This window comes from Neomonachus schauinslandi, chromosome 16 (assembly GCF_002201575.2).
Source record: "Neomonachus schauinslandi chromosome 16, ASM220157v2, whole genome shotgun sequence".
Lineage (NCBI taxonomy): Eukaryota > Metazoa > Chordata > Mammalia > Carnivora > Phocidae > Neomonachus > Neomonachus schauinslandi.
In genome coordinates, this window is record NC_058418.1 from 42,858,505 (window position 1) to 42,872,735 (window position 14,231).

Here is a 14,231-nt window from a genome sequence, read left to right on the forward strand (position 1 = left end):
GTAATTGTTTTATAATGATTAGTTGTATAGGGGTGCCTGGGTGGCTCAGTTGGTTAAGGTTAAGCTTCTGTCCTCAACTCGGGTCCTGATCCCAGAGTCCTGGGATTGAGCCCCTGCTCAGCAGGGAGCCTGCTTCTCCTTCTCCCTCTGCTGCTCCCCCCCTACTTGTGCTTTCTTACTCTGTCAAATAAATAAAATCTTAAAAAAAAATAAAATCATATGTAGTAAAATGTTAGCATTTGTTAAAGTATGAGCAGAGGAAACATGGGTATTTGTTTTAAATATTTCATAATTGTAAAAATACCATGTGGCAGATGATTAAAATAAGTCAAAATGTTCAATGAATTGTGCTCTTAAAAAGTAATAAAGGCCTGAGATATATTAGATACATGATGGATTTATTTTTGGCATAAGTGAGGGTACATTACCTTTTCATCAATAAATGCAAGTAGATGTCCATCAGTAATATTTATTTAGCCCACTGAGGAAAAATCATTTCCCGTGTGTCCTTCCTTCATGAAAAGGTGTTATTGTCAATGAAATTAAATAGAAAATAACTGAGAAAGCACCTCAAAGTGCCAGGCCTGTACGGGCATAATCTAGATTTAATACACACACACACACACACACACGTATTACAGTTTTATTTCTATTTATTTATTTTTCCCACATATGAAATATAATAAAATTAGTATGGGTTTTGGTATCATAAGGATCTAACTTGAATCTGATTGCTGTCCTATCATTTCTATCATATAGACAGAATTTTATGGAGGTTAAATAAATGTATAATATTACCCCTGTAACTAGACACTAACACCAACTTTTTCTTAAGGTTATTCTAAAGATAGATATGTAAAATACTTAACATTACCTGACAATTAGTGATCATTCAGGAAACATTCACTTTCCTCCCACATGAGTTTCTCCTTTCATATGTAAGGTTTTAAAAAGTCGGTCTTATTTTTATAAAAATAAACTTTTTAACCTTATTTTGCTTCTTTCTTTCCATTCCCACCCAGTCTGTTTTTTACCTTTGAAATTTTGCCTGTCACCCAAGAAAGAGCTGCACATGGGCCATTGTATTTACATTCTGACTTATTCTTTCATGTTGACACTCTCTTAATAGGAGCCCTTGTATATAAAAGAGACATTGATAGAAGATGATGAGTCATGGGGAGAATAGACATTTCCCAAAGGGATGATTCTAAAAGGTGACTATTAAAGAGTTCTAGTTCCTAGAATTCTCTTCCCACTTTTTTTTTTTTTAATGAAGTGATACATTTGCACGATCAGGTATCAAAACTCCTAGTAGAGCAATATATGACCTACCTTCTGTTTTTTGCTTAGACACTTTGTTTTGTCTGCAGTTGGATCTAATATCCACTCTAATCCAGACCCAGGTGTAAAACCCAAGTAATTAAATTACAAGATTTTAATGATACAAATAGTATTTTCTTTCCCCTTTTTGGTCTCCTCTAAAAAAATGTGAAGACATTGGACTAGAGTTGACAGGAGTACCTTTATTATTTAATCTAAATATATTAAAATGTATTGCATGATAAAGCATTGAGGTGACCTTCATATAGCATTGTTCAGAACTGTTTTTCTCTAAATCTTAGCTAAGTTAATATAGTGATAATCTCTGTTTTTGTATTAAAGTAATGTTCTCTTTCAAGTAGTAAAATAGTTGAATAGTTGTCTTTTTTTTTTTCTTCAGCCTGTACTTCTTGGGGTCTTTGACAATGTAATAAATATAGTTATCGGCTAGTGTAATTATCCCCTTTTATTTTTAATTGCTTTGAGGTAAAGGATTCTTTCTGGGCTTTAGTCCCTTCACCCAGTATTGACCAGTGATGCTATCCAGTAGTACTTAAATCACTGGATGTTAGAAAGCATCTTTCTTTTCCAACAGGAAAGGATTTAAAAACCAAATTGCATAATATATACCTAGTACATATTTTACACTGTGCTTAGATACTTAGGATTGAATAAGACAAAAGATATGTTTAAAGCATTGCTATAAATGTCAGGACACTTACAAATTTTGTGAGCATTTTATTTTTCGGTTAACATTCTTTAATAAACATCCTGTGAATAGGGGCACCTGGGTGGCTCATTCGGTTAAGCATCTGACTCTTGATTTCGGCTCAGGTCATGATCTCAGGGGTAGTGAGATTGAGCCCAGCATTATGCTCTGTGCTGGGCATGGAGCCTGCTTAAGATTATCTCTCTCCCTTTCCCTCTTCCCCTCCCCGTACTCTGACAAGGTAAAAATAATTATTTTAGGAGAATTTAGATTAAAAATGGGAGAATAATTATTGTGTAGTATTAGAACCCTGATTGGCAATTTGATGGACTGGGGAAGAAAAAGATGGTTTCCAATAAATCAGTAACAAGTCTTTCAGCTTCAGCCATAGTGCTAATAGTTATTTTTTTAAATAGCGCCTCTAGGATCAACCGTTTTATGTACAATAGCATGTCTAATTTAAAAGTGAAAATTGTTAACTTTTTTTGAGGGGTATGAGGACGTATGTGGAAGTTGGCCTGAGAAATGAAAAGATTCTTTTGCTGCTAAAATACAGAAATTTCTGGGGCGCCTGGGTGGCTCAGTCAGTTAAGCAGCTCCCCTGGGCTCAGGTCATGATCCCAGGGTCCTGGGATTGAGCCCTGAGTAGGCCTCCCTGCTCAGCAGAGTCAGCTTCTTCCTCTGCCCCTCCACCCTGCTCATGCTCCTTGCACATCAATCGCTCTCTCTCCCTTTCTCTCTCCGATAAATAAAATCTTGAAAAAAATAAAATAAAATACAGATATTTCTTTCTGCTTGAGTGTTTTGATCAGAGCGTATTCTCTTCTACTCTTTAAAGGAATTTGGGTAAAGGCACAACCTAAAAACACCTGAGAGAGGGCATTCTGGCTTATGGATTAGATTGCATTAGTATACAGAACACATTGGTGAATATGAGTTAACAAAAATTTTGGATACGAAATTTTTCCACATGCATTTATTTGGATGTTGATAATTTAATTTTTTTAAAGTTTGTTTTAAAACATTGCTTATTGTGGCATGTAAGCTTATGTTGGGTGGGAAAAGTACAAATGGAAATTGAAATTGTTAAACATGTAAATTAAATGATCAACCCTACAATTTTGTTTTTTGTTTTTGTTTTTGGTAAAGTAATCTGGATTGCTTATTTTATATGCTGGGATGCTAGTTGTTTTTTCTATTAATACACTTAACTTGCATTCTAGCTTCGCCATTCAGAGACAGGCATCGTGTGGTGGGTTGTGTGACAGTGTCTGTCAATAGTGAAGACAAATAGTGCCAGAGACACTTAACCCATCCAATCTCACCCAGGGTATAGGTCGGTCTCGTTTTCAGACTTCTTCATAAGTCTTTTTTTCTTTCTTTCTTTCTTCCTTCCTTCCTTTCTTTTTTTGTTTCTAAATAGTGGATTGATACTGATTGAAACTAAAAACTTTTTGTAAAGTTTTAAACTTTACATTAATACTATAAGAAGAAGAAGAAGAAAAGTAGAAAACGAAGGTTGGCATGTAAGGTGTTGACAAAGCAGGTTTGCAGCCACTTTGTGTGTTCTAGATTTTTCAATCCCTTAGCAACATGAATGTTGGCCTTACAATTTTTTTCTCTCAATATCTTTCTTCTTTGATCTAAAATTATGTCCTTGTATCTGGTGACTTTTATCAGGCAAGATGTTTAGATTTGAAGTCATTGTTACCAGAAAGAAAATGAAATACTGAAAAAGGATAACTAAGTTTGAACAATAAGTATTTTAGACCAGAAATGTTTCCAAATATCTGGATTGTTTTTTAAGATTATTTTCTAAACAGTCAATGGTTTACTCCTTCTCCGTTCCACTATTGGTTCACTTAAGCACACTTGCAAAATTTTATGGCTTTTAATGACTTTATTAGGAAGCTCAACTGATTTTGCCCTGATGTTGAAAAGTTATAAAATATATGTGCATATTTAAATACTAGGGATCACATTTTTATCTTGGAAGCTCAGTTAAATGCCATTGCTGTCACATATTTTAAATTAGTGAAAGGTATTTGTTTCTTTTGAGGACTTTAAAGAATATTTCCAATTTCAAAGCTTTCCATAAAAAGTTTAGTTAGTTCCATATAAAGTGTTATCCTTTTTTTTTAATGGTATTTTAAGCACTAAAATGATATGGTAATTAATTTCTGGTTCACAAAACTAGAACTATAATAGTTCTTAATTTTAAAATATAGTTTAAGCAAGGAGTATATAAAATCTACACAAGTGTCTGTATGTGGTAGCATTTAAAAGTCCATTTTCATCTTTCTCATCAAATTAATAATACTTAGAAATTCTGGGATATCTATGTAGGCATTATCTGCTATTCTCCTTATCCCAACTACTTTGAATATTCATAGTGAACCTTAATGATTCCATCAGTTCTTAAAAGCATATAATATACAACTTATATTCACCATCATTACTGGCATTTGGTCTAGTAATTGGCTACTGCTAATAATAGAATTATTAGACTTAGACATAGAACACTATAGATGTGATTTTTCCTTTCACTTACACATTTTAGAATTAATGTATTCTTTTAAAATTGTAAATTTTCATTAGTAAATGTAGAAACAGTTTTCCCTTTGGTTCACCATGCTCTCTAGTCACGAAAAAATTTATGGAAAAATAAAATTCCTCTAGGTTCAAAGATAATTTTTTCATAAAAGAAAAAAATGAAAAATTTATTCATGTGTTACTTAGGTAAAAGAATAATTTTAAGAAAAAATTTTAAGAAAAACTGACAACTTTGCAAAGGATTGGTAAGGGATTTAAAAGAACAGATAAACTGATGAATCACAGACCTATACCCCTGAAATAAATAATACATTATATGTTAAGTAAATGAATTTGAATAAAAAATAAAAGAACAAATAAAATTATAAAGGTATAAAATAGAAATACATTACAACTATTCTGCTTAGAAAATAAAAGCAATTATTAAAAAAATTTTTTTGGAGTTTTTGTACTTTTAATATGCAGCAGTGAAACATAGTCTATACATTCCTAACAGAAAGAGACTCAAAACCAAAAAAGGGGGGGAAGGGTAGTTAGCATATTTTGTTTATAACAATTTAAAAATAAAAAAGAATATATAGATGAGGCAGGATTACATTAGAATTTTAGTTCTGTAGAAAGTCAATTAAGCTGTTTCTTGATATTTAATTATATAGTGACTGAAAGGTCTTTGTAGATATTTTAAGTACATTTACAGTATTCCCAGTAATGTTCTTGAGTGCTTTTCTGGGACTGCTTGGGAATGAGAAATTTGTGTTTAGAAATCTAAAATGTTTTTGATATAATTTAATGTAGTTTTAATAGATAATATTAAGGATTTTTTATTCTTAGTAAATTTATGGATTAATATGCAAGTAGATAATTTGGTTTATATATAGTTTCAAGAAAGAAAGTTTTTAGCACACTCTTTGTAGAAATAGCAAATAGTTACCTCTAAACTCTTAAGTTACTTCTAAACCCTTCCCTGTATCAGATAATGCTATTATAGTAAGATATGTTTTTGGGCCAATATATTGGCCAATATAACTTTAATATAATTCAACATAGTTCTCAAATATTGGCTTCCAATTAATCAATTTAATAAAAAACTTAAATTTTTACTACATGCAAGTCAGGTTTTGTTAGGTTTTGGGAGGGTCTAAGAAAGATCTTAGAAAGGGCCCATAGTTTTTATTCTACACTTCACCACCTCATTTGGCATTATTATTACACTTAGGTGATGTCTTGCTAACCAAAATGTAAAAACATCTTTATGTGAAGGATTTTATACACCATTATCGTCATTATCAACGTAACGGTGATATTGTTGTAAAGAGTTTTATAGTTTTAAAAATTTGTCTTACTTGTTATAGTCTTAAAATGAATAGAATCTTTTGTAATTTAGGCTCAAACTGAGATAGGCTTTAAAAAGTAATAATATTTTTTAATTAAAGGATGCTTACTGCTGTCTTCTGACAGAGTTTATGTTTTCAGTTTCATAGTTTTGTGCTAATGAACTTTTTTATTTAATAAGTATATCCAGGAAACTGCAGGTAAAATATAAAAATTGTATGTTAGGTGTCCAGGGAAAATGTATAGAATATTTTAATTTATGTAGGGTATGAGATCACAGCTTGGCATACCTGTCCCAGAACAGACATTTATGTATGATTATATCAATTGGGTTTTATAACCATGATTGCTTTGATAAGATTTGCAAGATAAAATCATATATACCTTTAAGAGCAATGCTAGGCTATGTCTTGCATATTAAATTCATGAATATCACATAACTTGCTTTTTTGAGTTCATGATTACTTTTCACCAGTACTTTTCATCTGTCATGGACAGGGATCCCTGAGATGTTCATATTCTGCATTCTCATGTGCATGATACTTAGATTAAAAAAAGGTGGGTGGGGGAAAGCCGCTTCACAGAAATACACGTTCACAGCATTCATGCTGCATGTTTTGTGTGTTCCACTGCAAATCCTGCATGCTGCGTACTTTTATTTCTCTGAAGATGAAGAACATAGGCTTATACACACACACAAATTCAGTTTCATTTTTGCCAATAGTTGGAACAGATGGAGGAATGTTATACATAATACCTTCTCTATTTTAAAAATGATTTTTATAGTATTTTTCAAAAAAACAAGGAAAAAACTTGTTGTTTAAACCCAAAGTGGCTACAAATCAGCTCCTAAACTGTCACTGACATTAGCATCTAGATTTTGTAGTTTTTACAAATCTTTTTAAAATATTTATTTACTAAGAAAACATTGCATTAATGCATGATACGAAATTGATAAATTTTTCTTTAAATTGGAATGCAGTTTAAAGTGACTGAATTTTCCAATTTCAGCTACTGCATTTGACAAAGATACAAACTGGAAAATGGAACTGGTATCATCTAATTGCCCTAGGTTCTTTGACTCCTGGTAGTTGGGAAAAATATTTCCATGTGACATTATGTAGATCACATCATTAATGGCTAATATTAATTATTATGCTCTTCAGCCTTGACAGCAGTGAGAAATTATGGATGAATTTAGCTCTTTCAAATGACTTAAGTGTTCTGGTACATGTTTTTAATTTAAAAATAGATCTTTGGCACTTGGCTTTTGATTGTCTGAACACTGGCGTTCTTACACTCACTGTTTAGATTATAATTGATAAAAATATTGCCAATTCCAATGACTGCACATCAGTTTTAAATTTTATCCTACCACTGTAACACAGTGGCACACTTGGCTATAGATAAAAACTGATTTTAGATTTAAACATATCTTTTAGCTCTCTGTCCCATGTTACCTATTTTTAGTTTTATGTGTGTATGACTGTGAACCTTCCCATGTCTTATACAAGATCAAATGGTATTTCTAAAATTTTAAGAACTGACAACTTCCAACCTTAACATTATTAGTGTGCCTTTGAGGTTGTGCTGTAAAGGCTTAAAGTAGTAGTATTTTTCAACAAGTTCTTCTGCCAGTTGCCACATGTTTTGAAAAGATCTACTTAAATCTTTCTTGCTAGGCATAATAAATAAATGGCTTTGTAAAAGACCTTTTTATAGAAACTAATTTTAGTGCTTCCCCAGCACTAGAATTTCTTGTTTAACTCTTTTCTGTTAGGCTTCAGTCAATAAAAGTTACTGTTACTTATATTAAGAAATTCCCTTAATGGTTAAAATCAAGCAGGCCCTTTAAAGAGAGGAAATCAATAGTGGTAAACAATTGCTGAGTGTGTAATCAAGTACTTTGTAAGAGAAATCCATCCAATAATCAGTCCTTACTCTACTTATTAATTCTCCCATAAAGGATGGATTTATTTATTTTAGAGATTATGGTTTTGAACTGCCATTTCCAACTTCTGGATACCCTTAGTGGTTAACTTCCTTATCTTCCACAGCCCAGCATATTCCAAATCAAACTTTTTTCACTTTTATTCTAGATTTTACAACAATCATAGTGACGGTACCAGTTCCATTTTGCCTCCAATTCAGTTGATTATATATTTTTCTATTTATTTCTCATTTTATAATTGATATCTGGAATAATCAGCAGCTCTTTTCTCATTTATTTTCTCATATTTTTATTCCAGGATTTGCCTCTGAAGCAGGGAGTGTCTGCATTAAAAATGACCTGTAGTTCTCTGCTTCATAGGTTAGAAACTTATTTTAATATTTTGTGGCTAAGCACAGTCCCACTTTTCAAATTCTATAATGGATTATTTAATTGGCATTGAATGTGGACCACAAGCATATATTTCATATTGGGGTTTTCTTTATTATTTTAAATGATTAAAATTCAACAGAACATCCAGCTGAGGCAATAAAAGCTTTATTCTTGCTTTACAGCTTAAAACATTAAATTAGATTTTTAAAAATCTATCAATTATAGCACAAGTAAAATATCGCTATTTGGGCATTTTTTAAAATTGCATTTTTTTAGGCCTTGTATTGCTTGAAGCATTTATATTCTAAAACTTAACCAAATTCCAACTATTCATTTTGGGGAAAAACAATCAGTTCACGAATCACATTTTCAATGGGACTGCTAGCCAGCATAGGTGAAAATATGTATAGTGTATTTACTCTTAAATTGTACACCGCAGATGCTTCTTCAGCTCCCTCCTCTTCCTCCATGGGCGGTGCTTGCAGCTCCTTTACCACCTCTTCCAGCCCTACCATTTATTCTACCTCAGTCACCGACAGCAAGGCTATGCAAGTGGAGAGCTGCTCCTCAGCCTTGGGGGTAAGTAACAGAGGGGTAAGTGAAAAGCAGTTAACCAGTAACACAGTTCAGCAGCATCCATCAACACCGAAGAGGCACACAGTCTTGTACATCTCACCACCACCTGAGGACTTGCTGGATAACAGTCGGATGTCCTGCCAGGATGAGGGGTGTGGATTGGAATCAGAGCAGAGCTGCAGTATGTGGATGGAGGATTCCCCCTCCAACTTCAGTAACATGAGCACCAGTTCCTACAATGATAACACTGAGGTACCTCGTAAATCACGAAAACGAAATCCAAAGCAGAGGCCGGGGGTCAAACGACGAGACTGTGAAGAATCTAATATGGATATATTTGATGCCGACAGTGCCAAAGCACCTCACTATGTGCTTTCTCAGCTTACCACGGACAACAAAGGCAACTCAAAAGCAGGAAATGGGTTGGTATTCACATTTTTTAAAGTTCTATCACCATTGTGCAAAACAAAACAAAAAATAAATAAATAAATCATTCCCCAGTTTTTGTAATTGCTCAATTCAAGTGTGCATATAAAGCAAAGATACTGATTTTATCATTGAGATGAAAATTCGAATTTAAAATTACCAAGTTTCACTAGAGAAAAATATTAATAGATTTTAGCAATAGGTATCTTATGGGTATGATTAGTAGAAAATAATCTGTTTTGAAATAACTTAAATTTCACAAATGGATTTGTATTTTAAAAGGATTTAAAAATATTTTTACTCAGAGAAATAACTAGAGTGTAATGGCCGTAGTTAACTCAAAACATTTGAAAAGGGCTAGTTTGTGTTCTTTCATGTTGTCTCCCCATATGGTTCAACCCATTTCCATTTCTATGAGGATTTTAGACTTTTTTCTTTTGATGAAAACAAGAAAAAACTAAATTGATGGTTTGAGTCTCATCATTTAGATTCATGTATTTATTTTAAGCTTTTTCTTTGATGCATTGTGCTGATATTTTTTAAAAAATACATCACTAATTTTTTTTCCTGTGAATCTGGGTTTATGTACTGGAAGGGTGATAGGACAGGTCATGGTACATGTTTGAGTTTTCATTCATCTCTGCCAGTTCACAGCACTCACTATAAATATATCTGCATATAAATATATTTCAGTGGCCATAGTACACAATATTTATTGCTATAGTATAGAATACTATGACTTATTTTTAACTTCTTAATTCCTTTAGTACTTTTATTATATTTAATTGCTAGACTTTTTAAATTAGATTTTCCTATAGTACATTCAACATAATTTGATAAAATTTAACTCTGGATTTTGAGAGATTACTCTTCGGGAGGCAGCATATGGTCTTTAGTTGATCCAGAACCTCCTACAATTTCAGGTTGTTACAGAGAGTGATGGAGAAGCGTTAGGTTGGTTTACTACTTGATGACATCATTTATATCTTTTAAGTCAGAAATCTGGTTGAGTATTGTAGAGAATATTTTTTAATGTACATTAAACTTGTTCTTAAATATTCTGTCAGTACATTTTTAAAGTAATAGCTACCATTTATCTACCATTTAAGTGTAATTATTCTATACTGTTTTCTTTTCTCCTCTCACTTAGAACTTCTTTGGGGTGATATAGTTAAATAAAAGTAAACATTTAAATGTTTTTTCTTTTCAGAAAGTCCAGATTAGGAAATTATCTTAAAAAAAAAAAAAAAAAAATACACCCTTTCCTAAAATTTTGCCCTTTAAAAAATAAATTTAAAAAATATTTTTACAAATACCTGTAGAATAATGCTCTGAAACATAGTTGCACAGATTTAAAAGGCTCATGTGTATCTGTCATTAAATACGGGTGTTTATTTGGGCTTCAAGGCAAAAAAAAAAAAATTTTTTTTTAAGTTCCAGAAGAGAGATTTTCATTTTTATATTGAAATAAATGTTAAAGATCCAAATGAACAAATAAAATTTTGACATAGGGTTAGTCAACACATATGATTTGCAGTTCCTATTAAAGAGATATCTTGACCTACATCTTTTCTGCTTCTGCTTTTGTATGATAGATATATCTTAGAAATGATTTGAGGTTACCCAGGGAAAGTATAATAACATTTGTCAAGACAAAAATCTCTCATGAAATAATTCATGGAACAGAAACTCATCAAGCAGCAGAAGAAATGTCCAGCTTCTTAGGTAATGGAAAAATATTTGGCACTAGCAAATAGAAATGATGGAAGAAGTTTTCATTTTGAATTTATAAGAACTATATCAAGGAGAGGATAAAAGTTTATGTAAATATATAGAAAAATAGGCTTTTCAAAGCAGTTATTAAGAGGATCTCAAACTAATGTCCTATATTCTTCAACAAGAAAGGTTCTAGAAACATGAAAGAAATTTAGAAATCTTTTGAGGGATAAGGTATATATAGCCTTAGATCTAATGTGCCATATATTTACAATTTCTATAATGCTAAATTATAGGAAATATACTCTCAAATATGTTGTATACAGCAGTTTTATTGATCTTCAAGATGGCAATAGCATTTTTGTATAATTAAAATATTATATAAAAGTTAGAGTTTATTAAGAAAACACAATCATTTGAAAAGGAACTACTTAGTATTTAAACATTCCTAGCTATGTCATTCTTAAATTCTTCAACTAAATGTCCTGAGAATCAGTAGCCCTATGTCTCTTCTAGATATTTATAGAAATTAAGACATGATGTCATCTGGATGTGAAACCCTTTTTAGGCATTTTGTAGTAGAAATTATTTTTTTGTTACATAGACAACCAAAAGGATGTGTAACACAAAGGAATTAGAATGTCATCTTAAGACTTCTGAAGAGTATGCCAAAACTGGATTTACCTTTTAGATGTCATTTAAAAGTAAAATCCCATACAATTAACTGCTACTTTCTTGTTTGTTCTTAAGCCATCGTGCCTTAAAAATTAGTAATTTAATTGACTACTTTTCCAAGGATTAGTTGACATTTTCATTTTTTTACATGTCTAAAGATCTAAGTATATATATGTATTCCATCTTTACATTTAAGCTTTAGAGAATAAAGATAGTTTTGAGGGCTTTTAAAAGTATCATTTCAGAAGTTGTTTAGTTACATGGACTGTTCTTTTTTAAGACTGTGTATACTTGTCAACTCAATTAGCAGCCTTCATCCCAAATGAAATATTTTGTTTTACTGAAATAGTAAAACTCGTATTCATCTGTTTATCCTCATAAATATTAGCTTGGCTAGCATAAGTGAATATAAAAACTGTATCTTGCCAAATTCATTGACATATGCTAAATTTTCCTTATATTTCAAACTAAGTGTTCCCTTTTCTTATCATAAAATTAATACATATTAATTACAAACATTTGGAAAAATAGAAGAAAACAGATAACCCATAATCCAGTCACTCAGTACAACTGCTTTTAGCATTTTGCTGTATTTTCTTTTCAGTGAATATTTGGGGGGTGTTTTTACATAGTTGCTGTGAGTGTTTTTGCTTTGGTTTTAAAATAAGCAAAAAATGATACCATTGTCGGTTTTCATAGATAAGAGCAAATGTATTGAGAGCACGTTGTATTGAAAGCAAATGTTTGAATTTCTGCCCAGAAAGATGAAAAGGAAAATAGGATTTGTTGCCCATTGTTCCAGTTTCAACTCTTTGATTCGTAGAATTTATTCTTCTAGGGCCTTTTAAATGAGTTACACAGGTAATCTTTGACTTACGTATGTCAAACTTACATGAATGGCATTCCTTGGCCAGTTAGGATCCAGTCTTTCTCATCTTACTATTAAAGTAGGTGCTCTTTTTTCTTCTTTCCTTCTTTGTTCCTTTTTCCTATTTGCCTTCAACAAGGACTATTTTCTCAGCACCTTCGGTTTCAGGAATTATGCAGGATTCAGGGAATATTAAGATGATGGAGCACAGTACTAGCCCTCAGAGCTCTCCCACTTAACTTGTCAGTCTTCACCCATTCCTTTGCATTCCTTCTTTTCTCCATTCTTCTGTCCCTTTCCTAGCCATGAGGTTCACTCCAGTCCCTGGTTCCATTGAGAATACAATATTTGCTCTTTTTTTTTTTTTAAGATTTTATTTATTTATTTTGACAGAGAGAGACACAGCGAGAAAGGGAACACAAGCAGGGGGAGTGGGAGAGGGAAAAGCAGGCTTCCCATGGAGGAGGGAGCCCGATGCGGGGCTCGATCCCAGGACCCTGGGATCATGACCTGAGCCGAAGACAGACGCTTAATGACTGAGTCACCCAGGTGCCCCAATATTTCCTCTTTTTGTTTTTGGTAATAGAGGCAACAACTTGGTTAGAGATGGAGGGTTAAACCTTAGGGCCATTTTTAAGGCTTCTTAGCCACCATTGTTCTTCTTTGAATTCATAATGTTCCTCTTGGGACCTGTTTGCTTTTGGAGATTTTTGTCCACAGTCATCTCTTGGCTTCTGTATTTTCAGTGTGAGTCATACAGAAAGCAATATAGGCCATGACATTTTATTTTATTTTTAAGATTTATCTATTCATTTGAGGGGGGAGGGGCAGAGGGAGATAGAATCTCAAGCAGACTCCCCGCTGAGCACAGAGCCCCATGCAGGGCTGATCTCACGAACCTGAGATTATGACCTGAGCCGAAACCAAGAGTCCAACCTTAATTGACTGAGCTACCCAGGATCCCCTCTGACTCTGTTTTAAAATGTACATGGGTAGGGGTGCCTGGGTGGCTCAGTCACTTAAGCGTCTGCTTTTGGCCCAGGTCATCATTCCAAGGTCCTGGGATTGAGACCTGTCTCGGGCTCCCTGCTCCTCTCAGCCAGGAGTCTGCTTCTCTCTCTCTCCCTCTGTCCCTCCCACTGCTCATGCTCTCTCTCTCTCTCTCTGTCTCACTCACTTTCTCTCAAATGAATAACATCTTTAAAAAAAGGACGTGGATAATTTTATTTTTTTTAATTTTTTAAAAAGATTATTTATTTGACAGAGAGATAGAGAGGGAACACAAGCAAGGGGAATGGGAGAGGGAGAAGCAGGCTTCCCACTGAGCAGAGAGCCCAATGTGGGGCTTGATCCCAGGACCCTGGGATCATGACCTGAGCCGAAGGCAGACACTTAAAAACTGAGCCACCCAGGCACCCCATACATGGATAATTTTAAATCTATTTTAAAACTAATAGTATTGTTTTGTATTTGTCACATTTGCAATGCTTCAGATTAAATGTATTGACCTAAAGTTCTAACCACCATTTGAAGTATTTTTCTTTGAACATACGTTCCACATAGCAAATGCATGATAAACAAATATTAGAAATACAAATTTTAAAAATAAAAAAAATTTAAAAAGAAATACAATTAAAAAATAGATTTCCTGGGTGCCTGGGTGGCTCAGTCATTAAGCGTCTGCCTTCGGCTCAGGTCATGATCCTGGAGTCCTGGGATCGAGCCCTGCGTCA

General features: G+C 33.1%; 1 protein-coding gene across 4 annotated transcripts in view; it reads left to right on the top strand.

Moving 5' to 3' along the window:
* The window catches only part of NFAT5 (nuclear factor of activated T cells 5), a 121,909-nt gene that overhangs the window by 59,482 nt on the left and 48,196 nt on the right, over positions 1-14,231 (top strand). For 3 of the 4 annotated variants that reach the window (XM_021705723.2, XM_044922279.1, XM_021705724.2), the window contains one exon: positions 8,677-9,235. In XM_021705723.2, the coding sequence (XP_021561398.1) occupies positions 8,677-9,235 (559 nt within the window). Of the gene's footprint in view, positions 1-8,211; positions 8,226-8,676; positions 9,236-14,231 lie in introns of those variants that run through there. The other variant, XM_021705725.2, reaches the window with a different exon arrangement.